The sequence below is a fragment of the Drepanopeziza brunnea genome (genome assembly GCF_022702325.1).
Source record: "Drepanopeziza brunnea f. sp. 'multigermtubi' strain 214-2 chromosome Unknown ctg7, whole genome shotgun sequence".
Taxonomy (NCBI): domain Eukaryota; kingdom Fungi; phylum Ascomycota; class Leotiomycetes; order Helotiales; family Drepanopezizaceae; genus Drepanopeziza; species Drepanopeziza brunnea.
The window spans coordinates 886,590-911,803 of NW_027094070.1; the positions used below are offsets into that span (position 1 = coordinate 886,590).

The 25,214-nt window shown below is 51.6% G+C and overlaps 8 protein-coding genes across 8 annotated transcripts; 3 read left to right on the forward strand and 5 right to left on the reverse strand.

The window, feature by feature from the left end:
- Nucleotides 1-684: 684 nt before the first annotated feature.
- On the reverse strand, nt 685-2,279 carry L3040_004731 (uncharacterized protein; the record flags this gene model as incomplete). The annotated part of the gene is made up of 2 exons (XM_007291133.2): nt 685-1,744; nt 2,008-2,279. The coding sequence occupies 2 exons, from the start codon at nt 2,277-2,279 to the stop codon at nt 685-687; spliced, it is 1,332 nt and encodes a 443-aa protein (XP_007291195.2).
- An 829-nt stretch (nt 2,280-3,108) lies between these two features.
- L3040_004732 (uncharacterized protein) lies at nt 3,109-6,603 on the forward strand (the record flags this gene model as incomplete). The annotated part of the gene is made up of 1 exon (XM_007291132.1): nt 3,109-6,603. The coding sequence occupies one exon, from the start codon at nt 3,109-3,111 to the stop codon at nt 6,601-6,603; it is 3,495 nt and encodes a 1,164-aa protein (XP_007291194.1).
- Nucleotides 6,604-8,565: 1,962 nt separating this feature from the next.
- On the reverse strand, nt 8,566-11,937 carry L3040_004733 (uncharacterized protein; the record flags this gene model as incomplete). Its single annotated transcript, XM_007291131.1, has 1 exon — nt 8,566-11,937. The coding sequence occupies one exon, from the start codon at nt 11,935-11,937 to the stop codon at nt 8,566-8,568; it is 3,372 nt and encodes a 1,123-aa protein (XP_007291193.1).
- Nucleotides 11,938-12,374: 437 nt separating this feature from the next.
- L3040_004734 (uncharacterized protein) lies at nt 12,375-12,998 on the reverse strand (the record flags this gene model as incomplete). The annotated part of the gene is made up of 1 exon (XM_007291130.1): nt 12,375-12,998. One exon carries the CDS (start codon nt 12,996-12,998, stop codon nt 12,375-12,377), a length of 624 nt encoding a protein of 207 aa, XP_007291192.1.
- A 920-nt stretch (nt 12,999-13,918) lies between these two features.
- On the forward strand, nt 13,919-14,500 carry L3040_004735 (uncharacterized protein; the record flags this gene model as incomplete). Its single annotated transcript, XM_007291129.1, has 1 exon — nt 13,919-14,500. One exon carries the CDS (start codon nt 13,919-13,921, stop codon nt 14,498-14,500), a length of 582 nt encoding a protein of 193 aa, XP_007291191.1.
- A 1,374-nt stretch (nt 14,501-15,874) lies between these two features.
- L3040_004736 (uncharacterized protein) lies at nt 15,875-17,877 on the forward strand (the record flags this gene model as incomplete). Its single annotated transcript, XM_066156317.1, has 5 exons — nt 15,875-16,144; nt 16,205-16,337; nt 16,387-16,447; nt 16,708-16,842; nt 16,917-17,877. 5 exons carry the CDS (start codon nt 15,875-15,877, stop codon nt 17,875-17,877), a joined length of 1,560 nt encoding a protein of 519 aa, XP_066011733.1.
- Nucleotides 17,878-18,141: 264 nt separating this feature from the next.
- L3040_004737 (uncharacterized protein) lies at nt 18,142-21,722 on the reverse strand (the record flags this gene model as incomplete). The annotated part of the gene is made up of 9 exons (XM_066156318.1): nt 18,142-18,213; nt 18,371-19,146; nt 19,328-19,507; nt 19,559-19,579; nt 20,687-20,863; nt 20,936-21,135; nt 21,392-21,425; nt 21,484-21,605; nt 21,667-21,722. The coding sequence occupies 9 exons, from the start codon at nt 21,720-21,722 to the stop codon at nt 18,142-18,144; spliced, it is 1,638 nt and encodes a 545-aa protein (XP_066011734.1).
- A 1,811-nt stretch (nt 21,723-23,533) lies between these two features.
- Nucleotides 23,534-23,931, reverse strand: L3040_004738 (uncharacterized protein; the record flags this gene model as incomplete). Its single annotated transcript, XM_007291125.1, has 3 exons — nt 23,534-23,637; nt 23,694-23,754; nt 23,833-23,931. 3 exons carry the CDS (start codon nt 23,929-23,931, stop codon nt 23,534-23,536), a joined length of 264 nt encoding a protein of 87 aa, XP_007291187.1.
- Between the last annotated feature and the right edge of the window lie 1,283 nt (nt 23,932-25,214).

Genomic DNA, 25,214 nt, shown 5'->3' on the forward strand with positions numbered 1-25,214 from the left:
CTCGCTTAGGTGGGCCTCTCTCCCCTCCTACCATCCTTTCGAGCCGACGATTATACCGTAGAATTGGCGTCACCTACCTGACTGACCGTGCTGCTCGAGTGGATACAGACGGACTGGGTAGTCAGTCATGTTTTCGTCAACATGCTGTAGGAATCTCCCGCTCGGAACTTTCTCGGCAGGCTTCTCTTCTCCGTAGGCGGGCGGTCCTGGACATACATGCATAGAGAGGGGATGGATGGATGGATGAATAACAATTGAGCTACGACAGGGGATGATGATGAGAATGTAGATGTTGGCAGCGTGGTGGAGATCCCTATTTATGTATGTACACGTGAATCGTGTATCGGTGGGAAGATACCTAGTACGGGGTGTGGGAAGTCACTGGTGACGTGGAAGCAGCGAAGCCTGTGGAGTCTTCGTGGTATTTACTGTACTCGGAGCCTGGCTGATCCACGGGTTGGTCGTGTTTGGCTTCCCCGTGAGGTGGGTGGTGCGACGAAGGGGGTTATGGGTTTAGCCTGCTCGATAGGTATGAACGCGTGAAGAGTTTCTTTAGGGGGGTTTTTTTTCCTGTTCGAAATGATTGACGGTCGATCAAAGCATCTCGTCCGGACAACACGCGATGCAATCTCCAATGCATTGTTTCCTCGCTAAACCTTTGCCCGACTGAGGAGATATTACTCGCTAGAACGTCCCATACGACTTTGCATCCTCCTCTCTCGCCCCCTCCAACTCCCCCTTCGCTTTCAATAGCTTCACATTCCCCTTTCCCTGCACTTTCCACCGCTCCAAGAACGCCGTCAGTTCCCCTATCGTTGCCTCGTCATCACGCACCAACAACACAATCGCATCATACCCCCCCGCACCAGGCACCACACCCCCAATCACCCCCCCGACGGCCTTCGTAACAGCATTCAGCAGCTCCGTCTGCTCGTCCGGCTCAATCGGTACCCCGCTCGCCAGACTCATATCCTTGATCAGCGCTCTGATGGCCACAAAATCCTCCTGGAGCTCGATCACACAGCCCTTGCCCAGCTGCTCCGCTAACAGATCATTGCAGCCTTGCAGATCATCCCACAGCATCTTGGCGTCGGCGGGCTGCGATGTCCGCCACTCCAGGACCTTCTTGACCATGGACACGGTTTGGGAGCCGCAGTCGACGTCGCACATCACGAGGGCCATGCCCGGGGGGATCGCGACGCCGTTCTTGGAGATCTCCGTGTCCCATTTCTGGGGGCCGGTGTCGTCGACGATGTTTTGAAGACGGGTTGCGAAGCCCGGAGACTTGGGCTCGCCAAGGGAGGAGAGGATGGAGGGTGAAAAGCGGCGGTAGATGCAGGTTCCGTAAACGGCGGCTGCGACGTCGAAGCCGGAGCCAACTTTGCCTTGGGCAGCGCAGTGGGCGGCCTGGGCGAGATTGTGAAGTTTGGAGCGGCTGGAGGGGATGGAAAGGGTGAAGGAGGGAATATAGTGGGTGAGGAGGGCGCCGGTGAAGGCTGTCACGAGAGCGGCGGAGGAACCGAGACCGGTTTTGTGGGCATCTTGGAGGCGGACAGCGAAGTCAGTGAAGGGGGAGGAAGGGAGAGTTGAGTTGGATGTATTGGAGTAGTAGTCATTGTCGGCGAGGATGGTGATATTGGTGGGTCTAAGGGTTGCGTTTGGGAGGAGCGTCGAGATGTATGTTAGAGCGTAGACGAGGGCGGTCTCAACGAAGGGGTTGCGGGAGAGGGGGATTGAGGAGTTGCTGTGACATGTCAGAGTGATATTGAGGGTAAGATGATCTTGTTAAAGAACAGACGACTAAATCGGAACGGATATAAGTATCGGAGCAACCGAGCAGCCAAAAGCGAAAGAAAACAAACCAATCTCTGGACAACCTCGCTTTTCCATGCCAGTTCCACGTGATACAGAGCTCGGGGTCGGGGGTAATAAGAAAAAAAAAAAAAAAAAAAAAAAAAAAAAAAAAAAAAACCAGGAAACAGTCCGTAGACCTATCTGTATACCTACCCTTGCAACTGGGTAACTTCAACCCCACACTGATCTCCGACTAGACGATAGCCATAATCCCATGTGGCCTCCCGGAACTGCGGACTCTGCACTACAATCTTCGCGAGCTCGACGCCCGAGCCCGTCACGATATCCTGGACCACGACGTGAATGCGGGCGCTAAGGCCAAACACCAGACCGGTGTATTCGCGATCTAGGACGAGGTATCCGCCTGCGAGAAGGACTTTGCCTGGCGCGGAAACGGCTGTGGGAAGAGTAACGGTCGACGACATGGTTTGGGTTGTCTAGTGTGAAGGACTCGGCTCGCACGGGTTTTTGGCCTGACTTTGAGCTGGCTGGTGGTTCCGGTAGGTACCTAGCGTGGGTGGATGAGTGGAGTGAGAATAGTAGGAGACTGGGGGTAGTTGTAGTAAGTTAATAAGCGCGAGTTGGGGCTGGCTGGCGTCTGGACCAGTACAGCCGGGTGGATCTGATAAGGAAAGTATGCCTGTTGATCCCGCTTTCCCCGACTGGATCCAGCGACGCAGATCAGAGTTCCACTTTTCCTTTTTGGAAATGATGACTGTTAGATGTTTTGCCTTGCTCCATAGAAAAACTCTCTTATCCCGTCGCATCTGCCTTCGACTCCTTTTTTTTCCGTGACGCACACCATCTCGAGGCATCGCGCCAATAATCAACTTTAATATTCCTCTCCATTCCTTCCATCATCAAATTCTTCCAAGCCCTCGACCTTTTCGACATCTTCGACATCTTCGACACTTTCGACATCTTCGGCATCTTCGGCATCTTCGACATCTTCGACCTCTTCGATATCTTCGACCTCCACAACCGCCATAACCTCCACGACTCCCTCTCACCCTCGAGTCCAGTCTAATACAACTAACTGTACAGCTGTCACCAAGCTCCTCGCCGTCGACACCTCCCCTCAATTCAATTAAGCGCGTTTGTTTGACGGCCTGGCTGTCAGATGAACCTGCACTCGCCGATTTAATTGAGATTTAATGTCAGTCCCTCCATCTCTACCTCCCAGTGCCAGAGCTGACCTCGCTCGCCCCCCTACAGTCTCCTCTCAGCCAAGTTCGAGAGGTCCACCGTCACTAAATGCCAGTTTATTCGCAATTCGCAGCGACTCTTGCACGTCAAGGTCCGAAAACCATCACTCACGGTTACGCGCAGTCCTTCGTCGCCGCCACTCATCCCCAACTCTACGCTACCTCCAACCGTCCCGGCTTCGGTCTTCGTCGTCACCCCAGCAAAGCCGGATATTTCGTCCCATACACCTTTCAAAATGCTTTCCACACCAGCTCAAAGCTGTCGACTGCTACCCAAGTCGTGCGTCACGAGAAGCGCGATGGAGGTCTAGATGCATACTTCGAGGCTTGGAGGAAGCACCATGTCCCTGGTGAGCCCGAGAAGGAGTGGGCTCAATTTCAGTTCCCCAAGCTCATCGAGTGGAAACCACTGATCGAGGTTGATGGAGAGGGTCGAAGCAATGTTCAGACGGATGCCGTTGCAGAGGCCCCGCAGACTGTCGAGAGATCGTACAGTGCCAGCGCGGTGGATGACTACAACAAGTTGGCCGCCGAAGAGGAGGCTGCCCTGGCTAAGATCGATGCTGCGATTGAGAAGGAGATCAAGTCGCGCAATGACCAGGCCATCTTTGAGGCCGAGTTGAGCGTTGTCGCCACTCGGGTGCCTACACCACCACGAACCTCGTCTCCCGCTCTCTCCTCCAACGAGTCTCTTAGATCCCCTAGCACCTCGGTGACCACCCTCAGCACCGCTTCCGAGCTCCAATCCCAGAGCTATGCAGAGCACCTCTCGAAGCTGTCCAAGGATCGACGATACAATGAAATCCCAGCAGTCTTTGAGGCGATGCTCGTGGCCAACATCCAACCTAATGCTACAGCCTACAATGCACTCCTCGATGCGGCTGCCCATCTCCCAGCTGAGAGAATCCAAGTCGTACCGAAGGCCCTTGATGTCTATTCTGACATGCTTCGACGCAAGGTCCTCCCCAACACGGCCACCTACAACAATCTGATCAACCTGATCTCTTGCCGGTCTATCGAGGTTTCTTCGCTGAGACAGTCTCTGGAAGAGAAGCGTGCTCGTTTCGGTGGTATGGAGGAGGCTGGCAAGTTCATGTTCGCTTCTAGCGAATTTGAGTTTGCCATTCTCGCCGAGGACGATCGCCTAGATCTTGCCGTGCGCATGTTTGAGGCTTCCATCACCCTACGCACCGATCGATCGTACCCAGCCGAGACGTACCACAACCTAATCACGGCATGCTCAGAGGTCGGTAAGATTCCAGAGATGATCAGATTTTACCAGCATATGGAAGCAAGCAAGGTTACCCCACTCGCTGGCACTTTTGCGCCTATGATTCAAGGATTCACCCAAGTTGGCGATCTGCGCAGCGCAGTTGAGTGTTATGACGAGTACAAGCAGCTCGCCATCAAGAACGACGAAGGTGAGATCGATCTTAGTGACAGACAGGACGCTCAAGTCTACGCCGCACTTGTCAAGGCATACGTCAAGTCCGACAGAATGGAGGGAGCTGTCCAATTCTACCACCGTATCCTCGAGGCCTACCCCGATAAGGTCACTGAGTTTGGAGATTGCGTCATCAACGAAGGTCTCGTTCAAGGTTTATTGGACAAGGGACTCTTCTCAGAGGCATTTGGCTGGGCTGAAGCTCTCAGTGGATCTACGAAGAACCATGCCATGGGCAAGATTGCCAGTGCGGCAGCTGACCAGGGTGACAGAGCTGTTGCGGTAGCTGCCTTTTCCCAGATCACTGTGAACACAGCTACTCCAATTATGGCCATGTTGGCCCTCAGCATCCGCCAGGGTGATGTCGCATCAGCTCAGAGATACTGGCAATACTTGTCGGCCTCCGACATGCGTGTCACATCGAGCTTCATTGAGCCCGCTGCCATGTATGCTGTTGCAATGATTGGATCTGGCCAGGTGCTTGAAGGGCTCGTACAATCCGAGCAGATGTTCAGCCGAATCCGCTCCTCGGTCGAGCCCACACAGCATCTCCACGATGAGATTGAAGAGGGCGTGGAATTTGTCAATAGATTCATGTCAACTCACGGTATCATGGATCCTCGCCTCATCGAGGCAACTGTCTACCAACAGCTCCCACCGTTTGTACCAGCATACGAGGATACGTTTGACCCTTACTCTGCTTCGACCGACTTCAAGGGCTCTGCTCTGATCGCTGATGAGCTTGAGAAGAGTACCAACGGTCGCGGTAAGGCTTCCCGTCTCAATGAGGCTCTCGGTCGTTTCAGAAACATCCGCCGTGCTGGGCGCCACCCCCGCTACATCACCTACGCCAAGCTCATCTCTGCCGCTGCCAGAGAGGAACGCATGAACCTCGTTCTCGACGTCCTTGGTATGGCTAGATCCGATGTCCCGCTTCTTCTGCAATATCCCGTCGTGCGCTATGGCTGGGTCTCGATTCTCGATGCTATGGTTGGAGCTTGCCTGACTCTCGGCAACCGCACTCTCGCTGCCCAGCACCACCAGGAGCTCCTTGACATGGGCGCTGCACCATCCGCCAATACTTTCGGCCTGTATATCACCACAATGAAGGAGTCGACCAAGACCTTCGATGAGGCCACTGAGGCCGTCAAGATCTTCCACCGTGCCCAGTCTGAGGGTGTCGAGCCATCTTCTTTCCTGTACAACGCTCTCATCGGCAAACTCGGAAAGGCTCGACGTATCGATGACTGCCTCTTCTACTTTGCTGAGATGCGCGCTCTTGGTATCCGACCTACCAGCGTCACCTACGGCACGATCGTTAACGCTCTCTGCCGTGTCAGCGACGAGAAATTTGCCGAGGAGTTGTTCGACGAAATGGAGTCGATGCCAAACTACAGGGCTCGGCCTGCACCCTATAACAGCTTGATGCAGTTCTTCTTGACCACCAAGCGTGACAAGAGCAAGGTTCTGGCATATTACGAGCGCATGAAGAGTAAGGGGATCCAACCAACCAACCACACCTACAAGCTTCTCGTCGACACGCACGCCACTCTTGAGCCAGTCAATATGCCTGCTGCTGAAGCTGTCCTCGACGTCATCCGAAGCACTGGTCAACGCCCCGAGGCTGTTCATTACTCGTCCTTGATCCACGCCAAGGGATGTGTCTTGCACGACATGGAGGGAGCCAAGGCTGTCTTTGATTCAGTTATGTCCGACTCCTCCGTGCGTCCCCAGGCCTGTCTCTACCAAGCACTTTTCGAGTCTATGGTTGCCAACCACCGAGTGGTCGATACCGAGCCTCTCCTTCGCGAGATGTCTCGCCGAGGTGTCGACATGACTCCATACATCGCCAATACTCTCATTCACGGATGGGCCAATGAGCTCAATATTGACAAGGCAAAGCACGTCTTCGCCTCCGTCAGCCGCGAGATGAGAGAGCCAAGCACTTACGAAGCCATGACCCGCGCCTATCTTGCCGTCGAAGACAGACTCGGCGCCAAGGTCGTCGTTCAGGAAATGCTAGGTCGAGGATACCCTGGAGCCGTCTCCAACAAGATTCTCGAGTTGCTCGGAGGTGGCCACGCTGAGAATGCCGCCTAGATCTCTCCTTTGGATGGAAGTTTTTTGCATGCCTTTTCCACCTTTCAGTTGTCTATACAATGCATAGATGATTGGCCTTTTACATTTTTCCTTTGTCACATTGATACCCGTGCCTTTTTGCACACTTTTGAGATTGCGGATTGGGGGGTATCAGGGTGGTGGGGGTTAATTGATGACCTGATTCAATATTCTAGCTGATCTACAAGTGCTCTGTTGCGTTCTATCAACATTGAGCGGGCGTTTGGAGTTATAATAGAGAGTATGCCAGCACGGGGTATGTTTGGAGGTTTCCATGTAGGAAACAAAGAAGGAAAGATAAATCTCAACTCCTCATCTAGCAACGGATGGATGGCTTGTCGGTCATAAAGATTGATCTGATGGACGCGTCTTGCGGCTAGCTCAAGATTGTATAATTTTAGAGCAAATAGATACCGGCCAGAATGGCGTGGTACATCTAAACCAGTTAGTACTTGCGCATCCTGGCCTTTTGATGTGCTCGCTGGGGGCCTTCATCGAACGACCCCTACTCGTTTACCTACAACGTCTTTTACCACAAGGCTTCACTGCCTAACCTCACCTGCTCATTTCCCTAAACAAGTCCGACCCAAGGAAGGACCCACTCATCCACCCTATCAGTTTCAAAGCTTGACTGAATCACCTACCCTTACTTCCTCTAACCTACTCCTCTACTGAACAAGGTCATGCATGATGTCCTGAATAAATCCTATTGAGAGACGGACCCTCCCTCTCTCTCAGGAGTTTTTTTTTTTTTTTTTTTTTTTTTTTCTTTGCTGAAGATATGGCTTGATTACCAGATCCTTATCGCTATCCTATGTTCATTGATTCGATTCCTTGGATGATGGGGGATTTGGATTGGATTTGGTTTGGATTGGATTTGGATTGGATTGGATTGATGACTGGGTGAGTGGCTGGGTGAGTGGCTGTGAGGCGAGCAAGAAAAAGGAGAAGAAGAAGATGAAGAAGAAGAACGAGAAGAAGAACGAGAAGAAGAACGAGAAGAAGAACGAGAAGAAGAACGAGGTGATGATAAACAGGCACGGCAGCGTAGCATAGCATAGCATATCCAGCTTGTCAAGCACGGAACAGCAGCGCGGGTAGCACGGAACAGGCAGGCAGGCAGGTTGGTTGGATTGGATTGGATGGGATGGGTTTGATTGGATGTACTTGGGCAACGAACGCAACGCGACGCAACGCAACGCAACGGGGGAAGCAGGCTATGGAGGGAGTAGGGTTGGAAAGCTAGATAGGGCGATGGAGAGGTGGAGATGGAGAGGTGGAGGGATGGGTATGGGTATGGGTATGTGTATGGGTGTGCACGCGTGATTTATCTCTTTCTCTCTCTTTCTCTTCTCACTCTCTCTCTCGGTCTATTCCATGATATCTTCTCTTTTTTTAAAAAAATAAATCATGCGATCGATCTGTTTTTTTTTTAAAGAGGGAGGGAGAGAAGGTGTGAGAGAGAGCAGGTGAGAGTGAGGAGGGGGGGAGAGAGAGAGAGAGAGAGAGAAAAAATAAATCAAAATTCAACATCTAAGAAAAAGAAGGATAATAATATGATAGATATTATAATTATGTGATACTAACAAAGACCCCCCCTTTCCCCCATCCGCCCTCCCCAAAAAAAAAGAATCAAAGAAAGAAAACAAGAATTCAAAGAAACGATACTATGATAAGACGAGATGTAGGTGAGTAGCAGATTGATTGATTGATTGATTGCTTGACTGATGATTGATTTGTTACTCTCTTTAGCTGTGCTCAGAAAAAGGCTCTGGAAAGTGTTCAAACAGAGACAGAACAGAATATATATGCATATTTGCGAAAAACTAAATCAGCTAGGGCCAACGCCAACGCCAACGCTTGGTATTGCGCCCAAGGCCCAAGGCTCAATATCAGCAAAGCAAAGTCGGATTGATACATACACACAGCAGCCATGATGCCACTTCACTCATCTTCATCTTCATCGTCATGTTCAAAATAGTGCGATTTTAATGCCGTCTCGCTCTTCCGCGCAGCCTGCCTCCTCGGGGTCCTGCGAGGGGCAGCATCGGTAGCCTTGGCCCGCGAGATTGCATGCCTGCGTTTCTTCTGGGGCGGCTCTTCTTCTTCTTCCGATTCCCCCTCGTCCAGAGGGGGCGGCGAGGAGAGATCGTCGGTCTCGTAATTCTCCAAGTCGTGCATCTGCTGCTTCTGCTTCTGCTTCCCCTTGCCGGCAGGCTTTTGCAACGCAAGGGGGCGCTTGGCGATCGGCTTTGTTGCCGTTTTGCTGCTGCTGGATCCAGCTGCTGGCCGTCCCCGCTTCTTCGGTGCTGGAGTAGTCGCCTTCTCATCTCCCGTACCAGCATCGTCTCCTGAGGCGGCGCCTCCTTTCGAACTGATCTCGAGTGACTGCGGCGTGGCATATGCCTGGCCAGCCTTTGGTCTTTGCTCATAGTTCTCGACAACAAATCCACCACCTGATTCCTCATCCTCGTCCTCACGAGTAACAGGAAAGAAGCTTTCTCTTTGCGGCGGCTCTGTCTCCTCAGCATCAAAACCCTCCGGCAAAAACCCACCGGCCATATCCTCATCATCCCGATCCATAATCTGCTCCTGGGCTTCCGCTTCGCGATCATCGGCAGTCTGCTTCTTCTCTCTCGTCCACGGATTCAAAACATCGGCTTCCTCATCAGCATCTCCAAACTCCCCTCGGACTCTCTCCACAATCCGCAGTCCCATCAACATCTTCCTCCATGTATGCAAGACCATCTTCCGTGACTTCTCGTCCTCTTTCCTTACACGCTCAGCCTCTTCTTTGTGCCACTCTTCCATGATCGTATCGTGGTGCTCCTCAGCGACTACGACACCCGAGATGATCGGCACTGCCATTCTGTGGCCAAATTCAAAACCAACGACAGCTTCCGCATAGTCAATTTCAAGCCTCTTACAGATCTTGACAGTAGCCCGCAGTGGGATGTGTACTGCTCCTGCTGGAAGCATGCTATCAACATATAAATCAATATTACCGAAAGCGTTTTTGGGGATGACTCCATTCTCGATAGGGGGCGGAATGATCCAGTCCGTTTGCTCCCGAGAATACAGGCCCTGCAATACCTTCTCTCCACTTGCATGTTCTGCTTCAGCGAGCTCACGTCTCCGATTCGTAGTCGCAGCTCGATACGGGACCCGCTTCAAAGGCTGTTCCCCCTCTTTCGGGGCCCGACCCTCCTTATGCCAGGTCTCTATCGTCTTACAATTGACCACATCTTTCCGCCGAAAGACTTTTTCTTCCGTGCTCGCTTCCCCTTTGCCCTTCACAGTAAACATCTTGACGTGCTGTGCTTCAGGGAGCAGGGCTTCTTCCCTCTTTAAATGTCGTTCAAGGACGAAATCTGGCGAAGATTTGTAGTACTGTAACGTCTCTTTACCTTCTTCGACCTCTTTCCTTTCCGCCTTCACAGGTTTGAGATCAGCCGCTTCTTCATCATCGTCGACTTCGGTTCGTGGACACTTCTTTGATCCTCGGACGTAGCCACTCATGACTTGCTTGAACCAATCCTTCTGCTCGTAACGTTTGACTTTGCCATGTCGGTTGTATACGGGGACCTTTTCGACAGGCAACCGGAATCCTTTCGTTCTGCCCGGCCAGACATGACGCTTGAGATACCGAGTAGTGACATCCTTTGCCGTTCCGTCCGGAGAATGCCCGATGATGTAAGCTGTGACCTGCTTCGCTTTCTCTGATTTCGCACCGCGGGTCTCGAATTTCTCGACGAGTTGTTGGTTGTAAGCGCATACGTGGAGGACGACCGGATCAACAGGTGTGTACGTGTTGGTCACTGGTGATAAAACTTCCGTCCAATAATGAGGATGCGGCAAGTCCGTATCATATGCCAGATCTGGTCGTTTCGCCGGCCTGCGTCTTGGCGTGACATCTTCCACTCCATCACTGTCCACGTCCAGATCTTCAGAGTCCGAAAGATCTATTGGCGCCTCTTTGACGCCACTATCTCGGGATGGCTTGCCAGGCCTTGGGGTAGGCTTTTGTAGCTTCGTCGGCTTGGCTGGACCCTTTCCTTTGTTTGCAGGTCTGCAAGATTCATCTTCTCCGCTGGAGCTAGTGTCATCTTCGGGATCGTGATCGGCAATATCGACGGGTTTCTTGGTTTTCTTGACCTTCAAAACTCGAGGATTCTTCTCCATCGCCTCCTCCACCTGACTCCATCCAAATCCCAGTGGCTGCAGACTTGCCACTAGGCGAGCTTCGATTCCCAGACCTCTCAATAAACCAGTAAATAGCTGAGAGCTAACATCGCGACTACCCTCCATCGCTTCTGCACACTTCCGGAATTCCTTGAGGTTTCGTATCCGTTCGCCGTGTCGCTCCGGATCGTGCTCATCTTCCTTGAAGCTCTTGGTCTCCTCGTCTAATCTCTGAAGCGACATGTATCCCAGCTTTCTCAAACCAGGTGCCTGGATACTGAATCGAGTTCTCCAATACTTCATCAAATGTTTCATCAGCGTGAAGAGTGGATCGCCCGCACTCATGTTGACCGTCCCTTCAGCCAGTCTCCCAGCAGGTTCACCCCAATCCCTCTGACTTCTCGGATCAGCCTTCTTGCCCTTCGCAGCCTTAGCTTTCCCCTTCCCCTTCCCTCCTGTCGACTGCACATCCTCCCTCGAGGCAAGCCCACTATCACGCCTCCACTTCTCCACAGCCTGCGCTTCACGAGGCGACAGCTGCTTCACCAGAATCTCCTGCAGCTCCTTGTCGCAACACCACGCATTGCGTAGGGCATTGTGGAACATCAGCGCTTGCACATGCATCTGGTGCGTCGCAACTCGAATCCCCCTCTCGATCTTACTCGGTCCCTTCTTGGAGCCCAGCGGATTCGTGATCGAAACCCGGTCGTCCTTGTGCAGCACCAATTCGAGATCGCCCGAGGGTTCGGGGCCGGCGGATCTGGGTATGGGATTTGTTTCCACATCCTCGAATTCCATATCCTCCTCGTCATCTTCGTCGTCGTCGTCGTCGTCGCCCTCCTCCTCGTTGGGCCTCTGCCGTTTCGCAACAGGCACATCTTCGAATTCTGGCTCCGAGAGCGAGGAAAGAGAGCTTTCGTCGTCTTCGTCACCGGCTGCCAGTTTCTCGAGGATTGCTTTCTTGTGCGTGGCACTTCTCTTTGAACCAGTTCCCGCGTCTAGGTCGTCGAAGAGGGTGGGTTTTCGGGGAGTGGTGGTTTTGGACTTGGCCTTGCCCCTCGCCGGCGCGGGATTTGAGGGTCCGGCTTCTAGTGATTCTGATCGCAGACGTTTGCGGGGGAGGAACGGGGGCATCTTGTCACACAATAAACGCGGTGGTTCATGAATTGGCGGAACGACGCGTTGAAGTGTGTGTATTGGGACGAGTGTCGCGTTGGGAAAAAAAAAAAAAACACCTGCATCCATGCTCCTCCATGAGATCATCGGTGGCTCTTTACTCTACTTTAGCGTCAGGGACGAGCTTGAGGCTGGTGAATTGTGAAACCCTCATTTTTGGTTTGCATACAGTAATTAAGGTCATGGTGGATTTCCAGCCCCATGTCCGACGGATGTTTCAAGACCTTGTAAACCCCTCTAAAAAGTATTGGCAAGACAGCAGCTATGCGGGTAGGTTGTCGTGGATTAAATGGGCGTCTACTCGTCGGCATCTAAACACATTTTCGTCTTCTCTACTTATGGGATATCATCTAACCTCAACGCCATGCCAAAATTCCAATACACATCCCGGCCCTTCATCTACTGGCATCGGCCGTCGTCACATCGTGTCCATGCCTCTTTCTCCACTCCCTCACTCCCTTCTCCATCTCCCGATTCGACACTCCATCCCTCACCAGATACATCGTTACCCCCAGGCTCTCCACATTCCTATTCCGCGCCTCATCATCAAAAAACAGCATATCCTCGTATGGCAGCCCCGTCGCCTCCTGCAGCTTGTTGAAATGCGTAATCTTGTTTCCGGGGTAGATCTCCAGGTGGTCAAAGAACTCAATCGCCTTCGTCTTCTTGCCCTCCGCGTCCGCCACATGTAGAAGCCGCAGCATCTCTCGTCCTAGATCCGGGGCGGACGTACGGGATGCGGCGGCGACTGTGATGCCGGCCGATCGGAGGGAGGAGAGGATGGAGGGGACGTCGGAGTAGAAGGCGAAGGAGTCGCCGTGACGGTCTCTCACAGACTCATGGGTCGGCGCTGCTTTCAGCGGGGGGGTAACGTGGGTATCTACCCAGAATGGCCAGAGAGTGTAGTCAAGATCGAAGACTATGAGTTTGGGGAGGGCGCCTTCCGAGAAGCTGGATGGAGGGCCTGGATTTGAGTGTGCAGAGGAGGGGTCTGCGGATTTGCTGGGTTTCCTGACCATCGTGGATAGCAGAAGGAGGATAGCGAGGGAGTGGGATTTCGTCGTGGGTGTTGTTGTTGTTGTTGTTGTAATGCGGTGTGAGTAATAGGAAGCAGATACAACATTTCTGATAACCTTACTTACGAGTATTTCACGGTAGGGAAGCTGTACGTCACTCCTTCGTCCGGTGTTTTGGCAGGGGTGGGTAGAGGGATGGAGGACGGAGTTAGGTAGAAACGGCCTTTACTTACTGTACTTACGGTACTTACGGTACTTACTGTACTGACTGATCTTACGGTACTTATTGTACTTATTGTACTTACTGATCTTCTTGTACTTACTGATCTTACTGTACTTACTGTTCTTACTGTACCAAATTACCGCAGGGTCATGCAGGGTTGTCGCGTTGGGTATTTATCCGAACTTTTAGGCGTCAGCATTTCGTCCGTGTTGGTGTCAGTGCCCTTGGTTCCAATCTACTCTAAACCAAAAAGAAAAAAAAAAGAAAAAAAAAAGAAAGAAAAAATTATATATACTACTATATATAAAAAAGCAAAAGAAAAAGCAAGAGCTAAAGCAAAAGCAAGAGCTAAAGCAAAAGCAAGAGCAAAAGCAAAAGCAAAATTAAAAGTAAAAGTGAAAGTGAAAATACAAATACAAATACAAATAAAAATAAAAATATCGCCATTCCAGGTTAGAGTCAATATAAACCAACATCCATCCCCGCCACGTGCGGTCCAGGCTTCTTTTCTTTTTCTTCTTCTTCTTCCGCTGATACGCACATACGGAGTACAACCCTCCACCGCAGACCACAGAAAGCAATCGAGAGAAACGTCTTGTATCACTTGCGTATCCTACCATCTCCTCCCTATCCCTACCTGTCCACCATTTCTACGCAGGAATTCGAATTCCCCGATTCCACCTCACTTGCACACTCCACCATGCTCGATTCGCTCACCATCTTGGCCATGGCCGCTGAAGCCGTCCAGCGGTCGGAGAGCCTGGAGATGGATCGAGAATTCATCGTTCGCAGACCTCGAACCTCCGACGTTCCTCTTCTCGCAGACGTCGAACGCTCTGCAGCTCAGCTTTTTCGCAATACCGATTTCGAGGCGTACGCTGATGGTGCCACCCTCGACCCGTACGTCCTCGCCAGTCTGGCAAACGCAGGCTATCTCTGGGTCGCAGCAGACAGATTCGACCATCCCATTGGATTCCTGGGGGGCAACTATCTGAATGGCCATTTCCACATAATCGAGCTCTCCGTGGCAAAATCCTACCAGGGGCGTGGCATCGGCAGCGCGTTAATGTCCACTATGGTGCAGCAGATTCGACTCGAAGGCTACAGATCCATCACCTTGACGACATTCAAAGACCTGCCATGGAGCGGATGGTACGCACGCATGGGATTCGCCGAGGTGAAGGCACAGGAGATGGGGAGAGATTATGAGAGACTGGTCGAGCGCGAGGCACAGCATGGGCTCGATCCAAAACGGCGCTCGCTGATGCGCAGAGTGTTCTGAGTGCACCATCTGCACCACGGGAACTGCGCCTGTACACAAACCAATGTTCCCTGGCTCCTTGACTCCCGACGTATCGGAAGTGAGCCACGTGAGCTTTTCCGTACTCCGAGATGCAAGACGGAGACGTACGATGTGTTTCAAGGAAGCAGACATGGACAATCTCCGATATATTATCCGGTTGTGCGCGAGACGCAACCATTGTGTGGTCATGTACGATCTGCGAATCTGAGAGGCCTGGCTGCTGTGGAACTTGATCGTGTCCTGACAGCAGCGTGGAGGATGCTTTTCATTCTGGCTACCGGCAGCAGGAAAGAAGACCCCGTCCAAATACCTCGAAGCTTTTCCCAGGGCAGCTATTGTCCAGAGTCGATGCAAGAACGAGCGGCCAAGGCAGTGCGGTGTTGCGCGACCCAGCTAACAGTCATACGAGGAAACGCGGTGGTCACTTTGCAAAGTTGTAACGTAGAAAGGTGACGGAAGCTCTCCTGTCTCGGCGGAAGAAGTAGATTCGCTCATTCGCTCTCATTTTGTATAACGACCTATTATGTAAGGATTCAATGTCATGTTGTATAACGACCTATTATGTAAGGAGTTGGACAAGAATGAAACGCCGCGGCGCCTTATCAGCACCGAGCGCGATATCCCTCGTCCTTGACATTTCCCGAATGTTTTCTTTTTTATCGTTCGTCGCTTAGCTGAATTGATATCAGATTGATCAGTCAGATTGTTCGTCTGAACTTTCTCATCCTCCTCCAGTAAGCTTTCGGGATTCTACCCACAGTCTTGATCTTGAGACGGATGGCTCCGATGTACGTACTGTACGTACTGTAACGGCAGGGGTAACACATGGCAGCAGCTGCACCTCTGGACCAGAATCTTTCATCGGACAGCTGCAGCATCTTGCTTTGTTGAAGTATCGTAAGTATCTCGGCTCTGCTCCTATCGATCCCGGTAGGTATACTCTCTCTCCTTGGCATGCGACTGTATCTTTGGCAATCGCAGCGACAATCGTTCACGACCCTAGCTTCGTTCCCGGCTTCCCAGATCCCAGATCCCGCCATGTACGTAGAGTGCATCGGCATGCGTGGCTAGCATGGATATCTTGATATATATACTGGAGTCACGGCCGAGCGTTGTCCCGTTTTGTCCTTCTGTTTTGGTTCCCCTTCGCAAGGACGTTGCTCGGCGCGCTATTGTTTTCTTTTTCTCGGCTGAGTATATAGATATCGTACGCGAGGCCAGCCCAATTCCTCGTATATACGCCTTGCTCCAGATCGACAGAACGATCTCTTCTCTTCGGTAACTGCCCTCCGAATCGCCGCCTCGACCCAAATCGCTCTTCAAAGCATGAGGACCTTCTCTGAGAGAAAGACAATGCCTTCCTTCGACTCCGAGAAACGCATCATGCCACCCAACGACGACGCGCCTCACGTCTTGAATATCAACGAGTCTGGCCACATCCAAGAGCTCGAGCGTAACTTCTCCCTCTTCTCGATATGTGCCGTCGGCATCGTCACAGGAAATACGTGGGCTGCTCTCGGTGGCTCGATCGTCGTTGCCATCTACAATGGCGGACCGCCTGGCGTCCTGTACGAGTTCATCGCTGTGTCGATCTTCTACTGGTTGATTGCGGCGTCGCTTGCTGCAAGTATTTACTTTCTGGAGTAACGGGCAGACCTTCGGTACTAACACTTGAGCGGATAGGAATTGGCGAGTTCCATGCCGAGTAGTGCTGGTGTTTATCACTGGGCTTCTATCACTCCGGGTCCCAAGTATGGCCGTATCTGTGGATGGTTCGCTGGGTGGTGGAATACATTTGCTTGGATGTGCGGTACTGGTTAGCTTATCAGATCCCATGATGTTGGGATAGGGCTAATCTATCTAAGCCACCATGGCGAGTATCAGCGGCCAGATCGTGATTGCGATGTACGGTCTCTATCATCCCGAGTAAGTTGGTCGGAGCATAGCCAATTCTTGCTGTTTGACTGTGGATCCTGCTCCCGAGGCTTCTCTCGAGACACCAAAAGCGAATATTTGCTGACTTGCCACTTGAGATATGTGATGGAGAGATGGCACGTATTCATTGCCTATCTGATTATCACCTGGTCAGTCCGTCTTGCTATTCACTTCGGCAAGCGAGGATATTTCACCCTGGCAGACTTATCCTCGCTCCCAATCGACAAGTAGTACGCTGACATGCTGGATAGGTCCTGCTGCTCCGTTGTGCTCTTCGCCAACAAAGCGCTTCCAATGATCAACCAGATCGGCCTGTTCTTCATTCTTGCGGGCGTGATCATTACGATCATAGTCTGTGCTGTCTTGCCGGCCAGTGCTGGAACCGGGTGAGTGGTATTTCGGACTCCTTTGTCTAGATGAGCAGTCTTGTCGGTTGGCCAATCTCTGACTCTCATCGTAGACATGCATCCTCATCCTTCGTCTGGGCCGACTGGTCCAACCAGACCGGATACTCTAGCAATGGTTTCGTCTTCTGTCTTGGAATGCTCAATGGCGCCTACGCTGTGGGAACACCTGACTGTGTCTCCCACCTCGCAGAAGAGATCCCAAACCCAAAACGCAATGTCCCGTTCGCAATAGCAGCACAAATGGTAACTGGCTTCGTCACCACCTTCTGCTACGCCATTACCATCTTCTACGCCATTTCAAACCTCGACGACGTCCTCGCAGCGACCTCCTTCCCCCTCGCAATCATTTACCGCCAAGCTACAACCACCAAAGCCGGTACGATGGGACTCCTCTTCCTCATCCTCATCCCTATCATCTGCTGCTGCATTGGAACCTTCATCACAGCCGGCCGCTGTCTCTGGACCATCGCGCGCGATGAGGCAGTTCCCTGCTCAGGCACTTTCAGCAAGATCTCCCCGCGGTTCAAGAACCCTTTCAACGCTACCGTCTTCTGCGCCGTCTTCTGCACCATTCTCGGACTCATCTACGTCGGTTCCTCCACGGCTTTCAACGCCTTCGTCGGATCCTTCGTAGTGTTGACTACGCTGTCATACCTCGCGGCCATCCTCCCATTCATCCTCACCCGCCGCTTCTCTCGCGAGTCCGCTCCGCCGGGTCCATGTATCAGTAACATCTCCCCAGGGCCTTACCAGATGGGCCACTACCTCGGCTACGCCGTCAACACCATCGCGTGCTCGTACATCGCCGTGTTCGTGGTGATATACTGCTTCCCGTTCTCGCTCCCCGTTACCGCGGTCAACATGAACTACGCGTGCGTGATCGCAGGCTCGCTGACGATCTTCGCAGGCGTGTGGTGGCTGGCTCAGGGCAGGGCCTACGTCGGGCCCCGGGCGCTTTTGCACGAGGATAAGGGCATCTCGCTGGTCGTCCTTGGACGAGAACAAGCCGGCTGATCCGATCCGCCGGAGAACCACGTCCGAGACCTCGGCCTCACGGTTCCTGCTGTCGGTGACGCTGGATCGAGAAGAGCTGGCTCAACCTTGTCGCGATTTGTTCGTCTTGTGAATACTAAGCAGGCTGGTAAAAGTAACGTAAAATGTAATATAGCGAGAAACGCGCCCGAAGGAAGAAGAAGAAAAAAAACACCACTTTTATTTTCTGCTAGCTACCCGCTCGATTATGCAATGTATGTGATCCCTCACTCTCTCTCTCTCTCTCTACCACGGAATGACAGCCCCATTATACGATACGAACGATCCCGAAGTCGTCTTCTTCGTAGCCTTGTCAATCTAGCACCCAAGTCAGCACAAACTCCTCTCTTCTCCTCTCCTCTCCTCTCCTCTCCTCTCCTCTCCATCCCATCCCATCCCATCCCATCCCCCCCCTCCTTCTTCTCCTTCTACCGCATGTAACAAGAGAGAAAGAACAAAACAAAACAAAACATACCTGCTCCATCACCCCCCTAGCACTCTCCTCCACCCCCATCGGCGGCTCCAGCACGCCCACACTATCGGCAAACACCTGCCCACTCCCCGTCTTGACCCAGCCCGGGTGAACCGCCAGCGTCACAACAGCGTCCTCCTCAAAATGGACCTTGCGGATAAAGTAGTTCGCCGCCGCCTTGCTGATCCCGTACGCTAGACTCGGGGCCGCGCCCCTGTCCTCCTGCTCCTCCATCGATCCGATGCTGCCCAGCGAGCTGCTGATCAGCACGAACTTCTTTTCGTGGGGTCCTGCTGCTGCCGTTGCCGTTGCTGCCGTTGCCCCTCGGCCATGATCGGTGTTCGAATCGGTATCCGCATCGGTATCCGCATCGGTATCCGCATCGGTATCCGCATCAGTATCCGCATCGGTGTTCGCGCCCGTCAGCATACCATACAGCGTCTGGAACAGCAGGATAGGGCCGAGCGTGTTCACGTCAAAATGCACGCGCAGCTCCGCGGCGCGGGTGCTCAAGGCGGAGGCGAAGTCCAGGGCGACGCCCGCGTTGGCGATGACGACGTCGACGCTCGTGACGCCCACGACGGTCAGCTCCACGAGGAACTGCGCGAGGGAGCCCGGCGCCGTGGAGGTGAAGTCGAGCGCCTGGATGACGAGGCGGCTGCTCGCCGCGGTGGGGAGCGCGCGCAGGGCGGAGGCGGAGGTGTTGGGCTTGCGGACGGTGCCGATGACAAGGGTGTTGGGTCGGAGGAGGAGGATTCGCGTTAGTGCGAGGCCGATTCCTAGAGGTTTCGGGGGGGAGGTGGTAAGTCTGCGTTCTGGAATTGGGGTTCTGGTGGGGGTTCGGGGGGAGGGAAGGGGGGAGTTTTTGGAAATGAGGTGGGAAACAGAAAGGGGCCCATAATGACAAGCGAATGTAAACAAACAAACGATGCGTCGAAATGGGGGTTTGGGCGCCTATACCTCTGTTTGCGCCAGTGATCAGGTACGTGATATCTCCCGACATCCCGCTCCGTTTCCTCGCAGGTGAGAGAGTCAAGGGCGTTGGTGCTAGAGCGTTGACGAAGTGAAATGGTTCCCAGGAGAGGAAAAGTTTCGTGGTGGGGTGCGCGCGCGCGCGAGAGACAGAGAGAGAGAGGATGCCTCAGGGAGAAAAAATTAGTGCAGGCTCCTGGGTGTTTTTGTTTTGCGTACCGAGAATGTTTCCGCTTGTTGCTAAGTGTTGGCAGGTTCTTGTATTAGCCGCTGTGGCATGCGTGGGCTTCGGGGGGTTGGATGTTTGTATGCTATGCGGTTGTGGAATCAGGGGCGGTGAGGGAGGAGGGAGAGGGAGAGGGAGAAGAGGGAGAGGGAGAAAAGATTCACCTTTTTAGGAAAGTGGTCAGCTGATCGGCCTCAGTCGCTCAACCCATTCCACTCTTCTGACCCAGCTGCGTAGCTTCACACGTAGTGTCAGGTGGGTGAACGGGCAGCGAAATCTGCACCCTGAGGTGAATGGAGAGAGACGTGGAAGCGTGAAGGATTGCCCGGCGGGCAGAAAAATGGTTTGGTTACAGAGCTAACATGGATGGCTCCCCCCGTCCCAAAACAAGACCCGAGGACTCTCTAGGTAGATAGCGTAATAGTTACATGTTGAAAATCCAGCTTTCAATAGTTGGAAGCACGTCGTCAGCCTTTCCATTCTGCGGCTCAGAAAATATGCCGACTCGTTTTTTTTCAGCCCCGGTACTTCGTCTCTGCTGTACTCTTTCTGATGATCCTCCTCTACACCCATGCTGATAATTGGGTTGCTTCATACATCCCTGGAGGAGGATACGGCGGTCTGCTTACTTGCTTGCTTGCTTGCAAGGACAACTCATCTCGATGTAATATATTTACGAGCCACGGCTGCTAGTACTGTATCCAGTCTTTCGGCCTTGGACGACTGAGAATGATGGGTATTCAAAGCCGCGAGGTCTACTTAGGGCTGGTTCGTAAGCCCGCCGATGTACCTTCCAGCGAACCGGTAGCCTGGTACGGTCTCAGGATGACGAGAGGAAATGATAGCTTCGTTCAAAAGACAGCGGTCAGAGTTAGTCGATGGCTAGACTCACAGAACCCACCCGAAGAAGAGACCTCACGTCTTCCCGTATTATTCCAGTGTATCTGTCACCGCCCTTGAGAATGATGTTAGATCATTCCTGCCTGGGTAGCTGCTTGGATCCGGGTACGGGGATATGTATTTACCGTTGAATTTTACTTGAAAGCACTTCGTTTTTAAAGCCCAAGCCACGGTGACGCAGAACGACGTTCTGTACTCTCTCGATTCTCTCTCCAATGTACAGTACAGAAATACAACAACAATCTCCACCGCCCATTCTTTGATCAGCAAGAGCGAAAACCATGTCCCTGGCATCGACGCGCACTCCTCCTTTCCTTCCTCCACAATTTCCTCGATCTCCTTGACTTCAACAGAATATGTAGCGGCCGGCCGCTGGGCCTCCTGAGTTCTGGATATGTCTGAGCAACACAGGAGGTCAGCAATAGTCCAGTCTCTATAAATCTGTGCATGACCAGGAGTAGAATACGTACTAGCCGTCGCGGATGGGACGGGTCGTGGGGTAGCGACTAGATAAGGCGGTGGTGCACTCTCGGATCGAAATCTCTGCTTGTTTGCAGTCCATAACGGCATTCCAGGAGGAGTGGGCTCAATCTCCCTATTCTTTCCAGTCGTGAGTCTGTCTGACCATGCTCTGGTTTTCGAACCAGTCTTCCGGGTCGTCCATTTCGGCCTTTATCTCCTCGTTGACCAATACAAAAGTTCTCTCGTCTTTGTAAAGTCCAGTTTCAACGATCCGCTCTGCGCCCTCGGTCGTCTAAAAGCTCTGCATAAACTTCCACTCTGACATGTAAGCCGTCTTGAAACGGCCATCTATAGAGCCGGGAGGTCTAGGAAGCCCTCGACGCCGAGGAGTTTCTGCCCAGCGTGGGCCCGGCAGTCAATATTTAAGGATGGATCGGATCGTGCGAGAGCGTTTGTTGTAGTACCACATTCCCTCTCCGGTGAAGAGGAGACTCTTAGCTGGTTCGAAAGTCAGATTGCGCCGAGACATATAGCTCGACGCATTCCTTCCTCTCACCCAGATAGTCGTAAGTCATGAAACCCTCTGGTAGCCTTCCCTGGTGGAGTAGTATCACCATTGGACTGTCCTCTGGAAGGAGAGTCCAGTCGAAGTCTCCGAACATGGCTCTGAAGCCCTTGCTGACGGGTATCGGGATCTAGCTCGAGCCGGAGCCGGACCCAGAGTCGGACTCGGGCTCACGAGATCCTGCTCAACAGACGTTTATCGGGCTTTCCATGGTTGTAGTGAGGTGACATGATGTTCTGAGGACTGGAGGAGATCAGGGCTCGGAGGATTTGAGGGGGTAGAGTGACAAGTCGTTAGTTAACCCCAGGTCGCCGCCTTCCATTCCTAGTTTAAGCGAAGTAAGGATATATATAGGGAAAGGGGGCGCTATTAAGTACTAATAAAAAGAAAGAGAGAAAGAAGGCTATTCGCCCACTAATATTAGCCTTCGGAGATGGTATATCAAAGTTTTAAGACGGTCTTGGAACGGCTCGGAGACGGTCTCTAAACGGTCGAGAAAATCCTCAAGACGGTCTCTGGCAAAAAAAGAGGGACTTAAACAAACAACGATCTATAGGAATAATCGCTTTCTCGTTAGCTACGAGAAGGTATGATGAGGCTAGCAGCTTCTCTAGGACGTGAAAGAAGAGTAGCCAAAAAGAAAGACAGATAGATGATATACGGAGATGCGAAAGGGTACGGTAAAGTATATCACCGCCTCCACCTCTGCTCTGCATACTGTAGCAGAATCGACAGCAGGATACTCACCACCCAAAACCAGCCCCGGCCGACCCGATCGCTGGCGCAGGCGGTAAGATAACTGGGCCTCTCCACCGCTGCAGATCTCGTCGCGAGAGAGGATCTCGTTTTTACATGTACGAAGCCAAGGCAGAGAGGGCTCAGACATCACGACGTGAGACACCACGAAAAGATCGCTTCCTTATTGTCTTTCGCGGTCCTTCAATACCGAAAGGAAGATTAGCTAAGAAGTCCTAGGACCGCGCAACTAAATAGTTGGTTTTGCCTCTTTCTATCGGTTCCCTATCATCGATCTCGTTCGCCTGACGGAGTGGACATGTCTCGCTTAGCGAAACATGCTTTTGAGAAAGCCCCAACTTTCTTGCCAAGGCTGTGTGTTATATGGCGAGAGCGTCACTCGCAGCTGTGCAGCTTAGCTTACTATCGTACTCTTTCCCACGATACGTCTTTGCGGTAACTGCATAGCTATCTATCTAGCTCCCCTCATCACCCCCTAGAACGCCCATCGAGCTACCTTCTCCTCCTCCTTCGTCCTTCTCCAATCTTATCCAAAGTAAATCATTGACTCACCATCAGCAACTGCCATACAGCTCCTCATTAAGAAAAAAGAAAACTACTACAGATTAGCTCTTGTCGTCTACATCCCCCATCCCAGCGGTATATATATTTCTCATGTCTTGAGTTTGCCAGTAAGCAAACGCATAATAACATTATGTTTACTTGCTTTTTCATCTCGGTTGTAGGTCGCTGTAAGGTAGGTAGGTTGGTAGGCTGTGTTGATTGATTGCCCCTCCTTCTAGAGCGAACGAATGATGCAAGTAAGGCTGGCATTTTCCGCCATCAATGCTTGGTTGGTTGGCTACCTTACCTAGGTAGGTACCGTGGGAATATTTGGACTCATCTTTGTACCACTAGGCCATGCATGACGAGAATAAAAATAGATCAAAAAAAATTGGAATGAGCTGCTTGGAACTGAGAATGCAAAGAACGAAATGAAACTCTTCCGTTTCAAAACCATGCTGAATCAAAGCCCAATGCATGAAGACGCTTTAACTTGAGCAGTTCGATAGAATCAACGAGCAAAGCTCAACAGCTGTGATCAGTAGGTCGGCAGATTCTAGCGGCGGCATGAGATTCATTGGGACATGTGAATCTGTCTGTCTGCCTGCCCGTCAACCAGTTCCTTCTTCCAAGAATGCAGACCGCGAATTTCTATTTTTCATCACCAAAGCATAGCCTGTTCCATGTACCGCTCCTGGTAACCAGGCCAACCCTCGAGATCATCAAGACGGTAGTTGTTCATCTACTTCTTGTAGACATTGCCGTTGGGAGCCGTGTAAGTCGCAGAACCCTTGCCATCGTTGTAGTAAGTGGAGGAGTTGCCGTTTTGGTAGTAGTAGGAACCATCTAGTTAGGATTAGAATGAGAATCAGTCAAAGAAGCCTTGCAAGAGGGGCTCGTACCGCTGTTCGAGTAGTGGTATGCCGATCCACCAGGTTGAGTGCGGGTGTCGTAGTTATTGCCCTATGAGAAGATAAGTTGTTGGTGTTCCTCGCAACGCGATATGGGGGGGGGGGGGGGGCGCATGGAAAGAAGCCTCACCTGACTGTTGGTACCGCTGCCCGTGATAGTGTAAGGGGTGTATGAGTTACCGTACGAGCCGGACGAGCCGGAAGATCCAGATTGACCCTTTCCAGACATGCTGTTGAAGTGCTGTTGTCACGGCGTGAAAATAGTGTAGGAATTGTGGTTGTGACGGGGGGCAGTTGATTTGAAGAAGAAACCCGGCGTAGACAGTGTGTATAAGAAGGAAGAAGGAGGGCAGGATTTCCTGGAGGCAGCAGACCCTTCATATACCGACGAAGTTCCTCGCTTAACTACCTATTCACTCCCAGTGTTTGCTGTCGGGTGAATTCGCGGTCCGGCAGGCCCAAAGCGCGTACCAAGTCGCGTGGGGGTTGCGACCCGTCACTTACTGGCATGATACCTGCTCTTTTCCTCTTTTCCTTCCGTTGATTGGCCTGCAGCTGGCCGGAGGAGCTCACCGCTCGAATACCAAAGTCTTGAAATGTCCAAGTAAACGCCCATCGTTACGCCGAGCTGACACGATGTCACGTTTCCCCGACGTAGGATGGGTCTAACCCTTCATGATGGTCCACTTTAGACACTTTAGACACCTTCGGTAATCTCCTCGGGGTTGGCAGAACTCAAAATCGTCTTCAGTTGCAGTCCGCAGACTCATACCTTGTTGAATGATATACCGTAATCGTCGGCTCGCTTAGGTGGGCCTCCTTTTATCCTTTCAGTCTTAGTCGGCATAACCGATTGCGGATCGGAAGCGAATGCGGATTTTTTCGAATATATTAGAAATTAAGAAATATTTATATAAATAATTAATCGTTTGTTATACCGTCTTTCGAAACATTTAAAATCGTATCATCCGATAAAACATTTAACTATCGATTATTATTTTCATTAGAATTTGATTCGTCTCTTACTTTACGCAACGAATCGTTTGAATCTCTATTACTATTAGAATTGAAGCTATCGCTATCGATATTAATACTAAGAAAAAGCATAATATTTTGCTTTAAAAAAAGGTCTCTAATAATATCGGTTGTAATCATTAGATCATTATCACCGAGAAAAGGTTTAAGTTGAGAAAGAGTTGGTCGAGGAATACCTTTTTTACAAGGCCGTAAAATTTAACGTTCAAAAAGTTATTGCATCCACTAAATCTCTTCCGAATCGAGAATTAAAATAAGTATTGAATCGTCGTTTTTAACAATTAAGCTTGCAGCGTTTTCGTATAATCTTTTTACGCTCGCGCTTAGCTTTGCGTAAATCGATTCCTTTACGATATTCAGCATCTTTATTTTAAATTTTATCGGTAATTTATTATTATTTTGCACCAGATTCAATTTTTTTTTTTTAGCTTGCTGCTCAATAGCAAGCTTTTCATCGATTTAAAACATCAAACTATC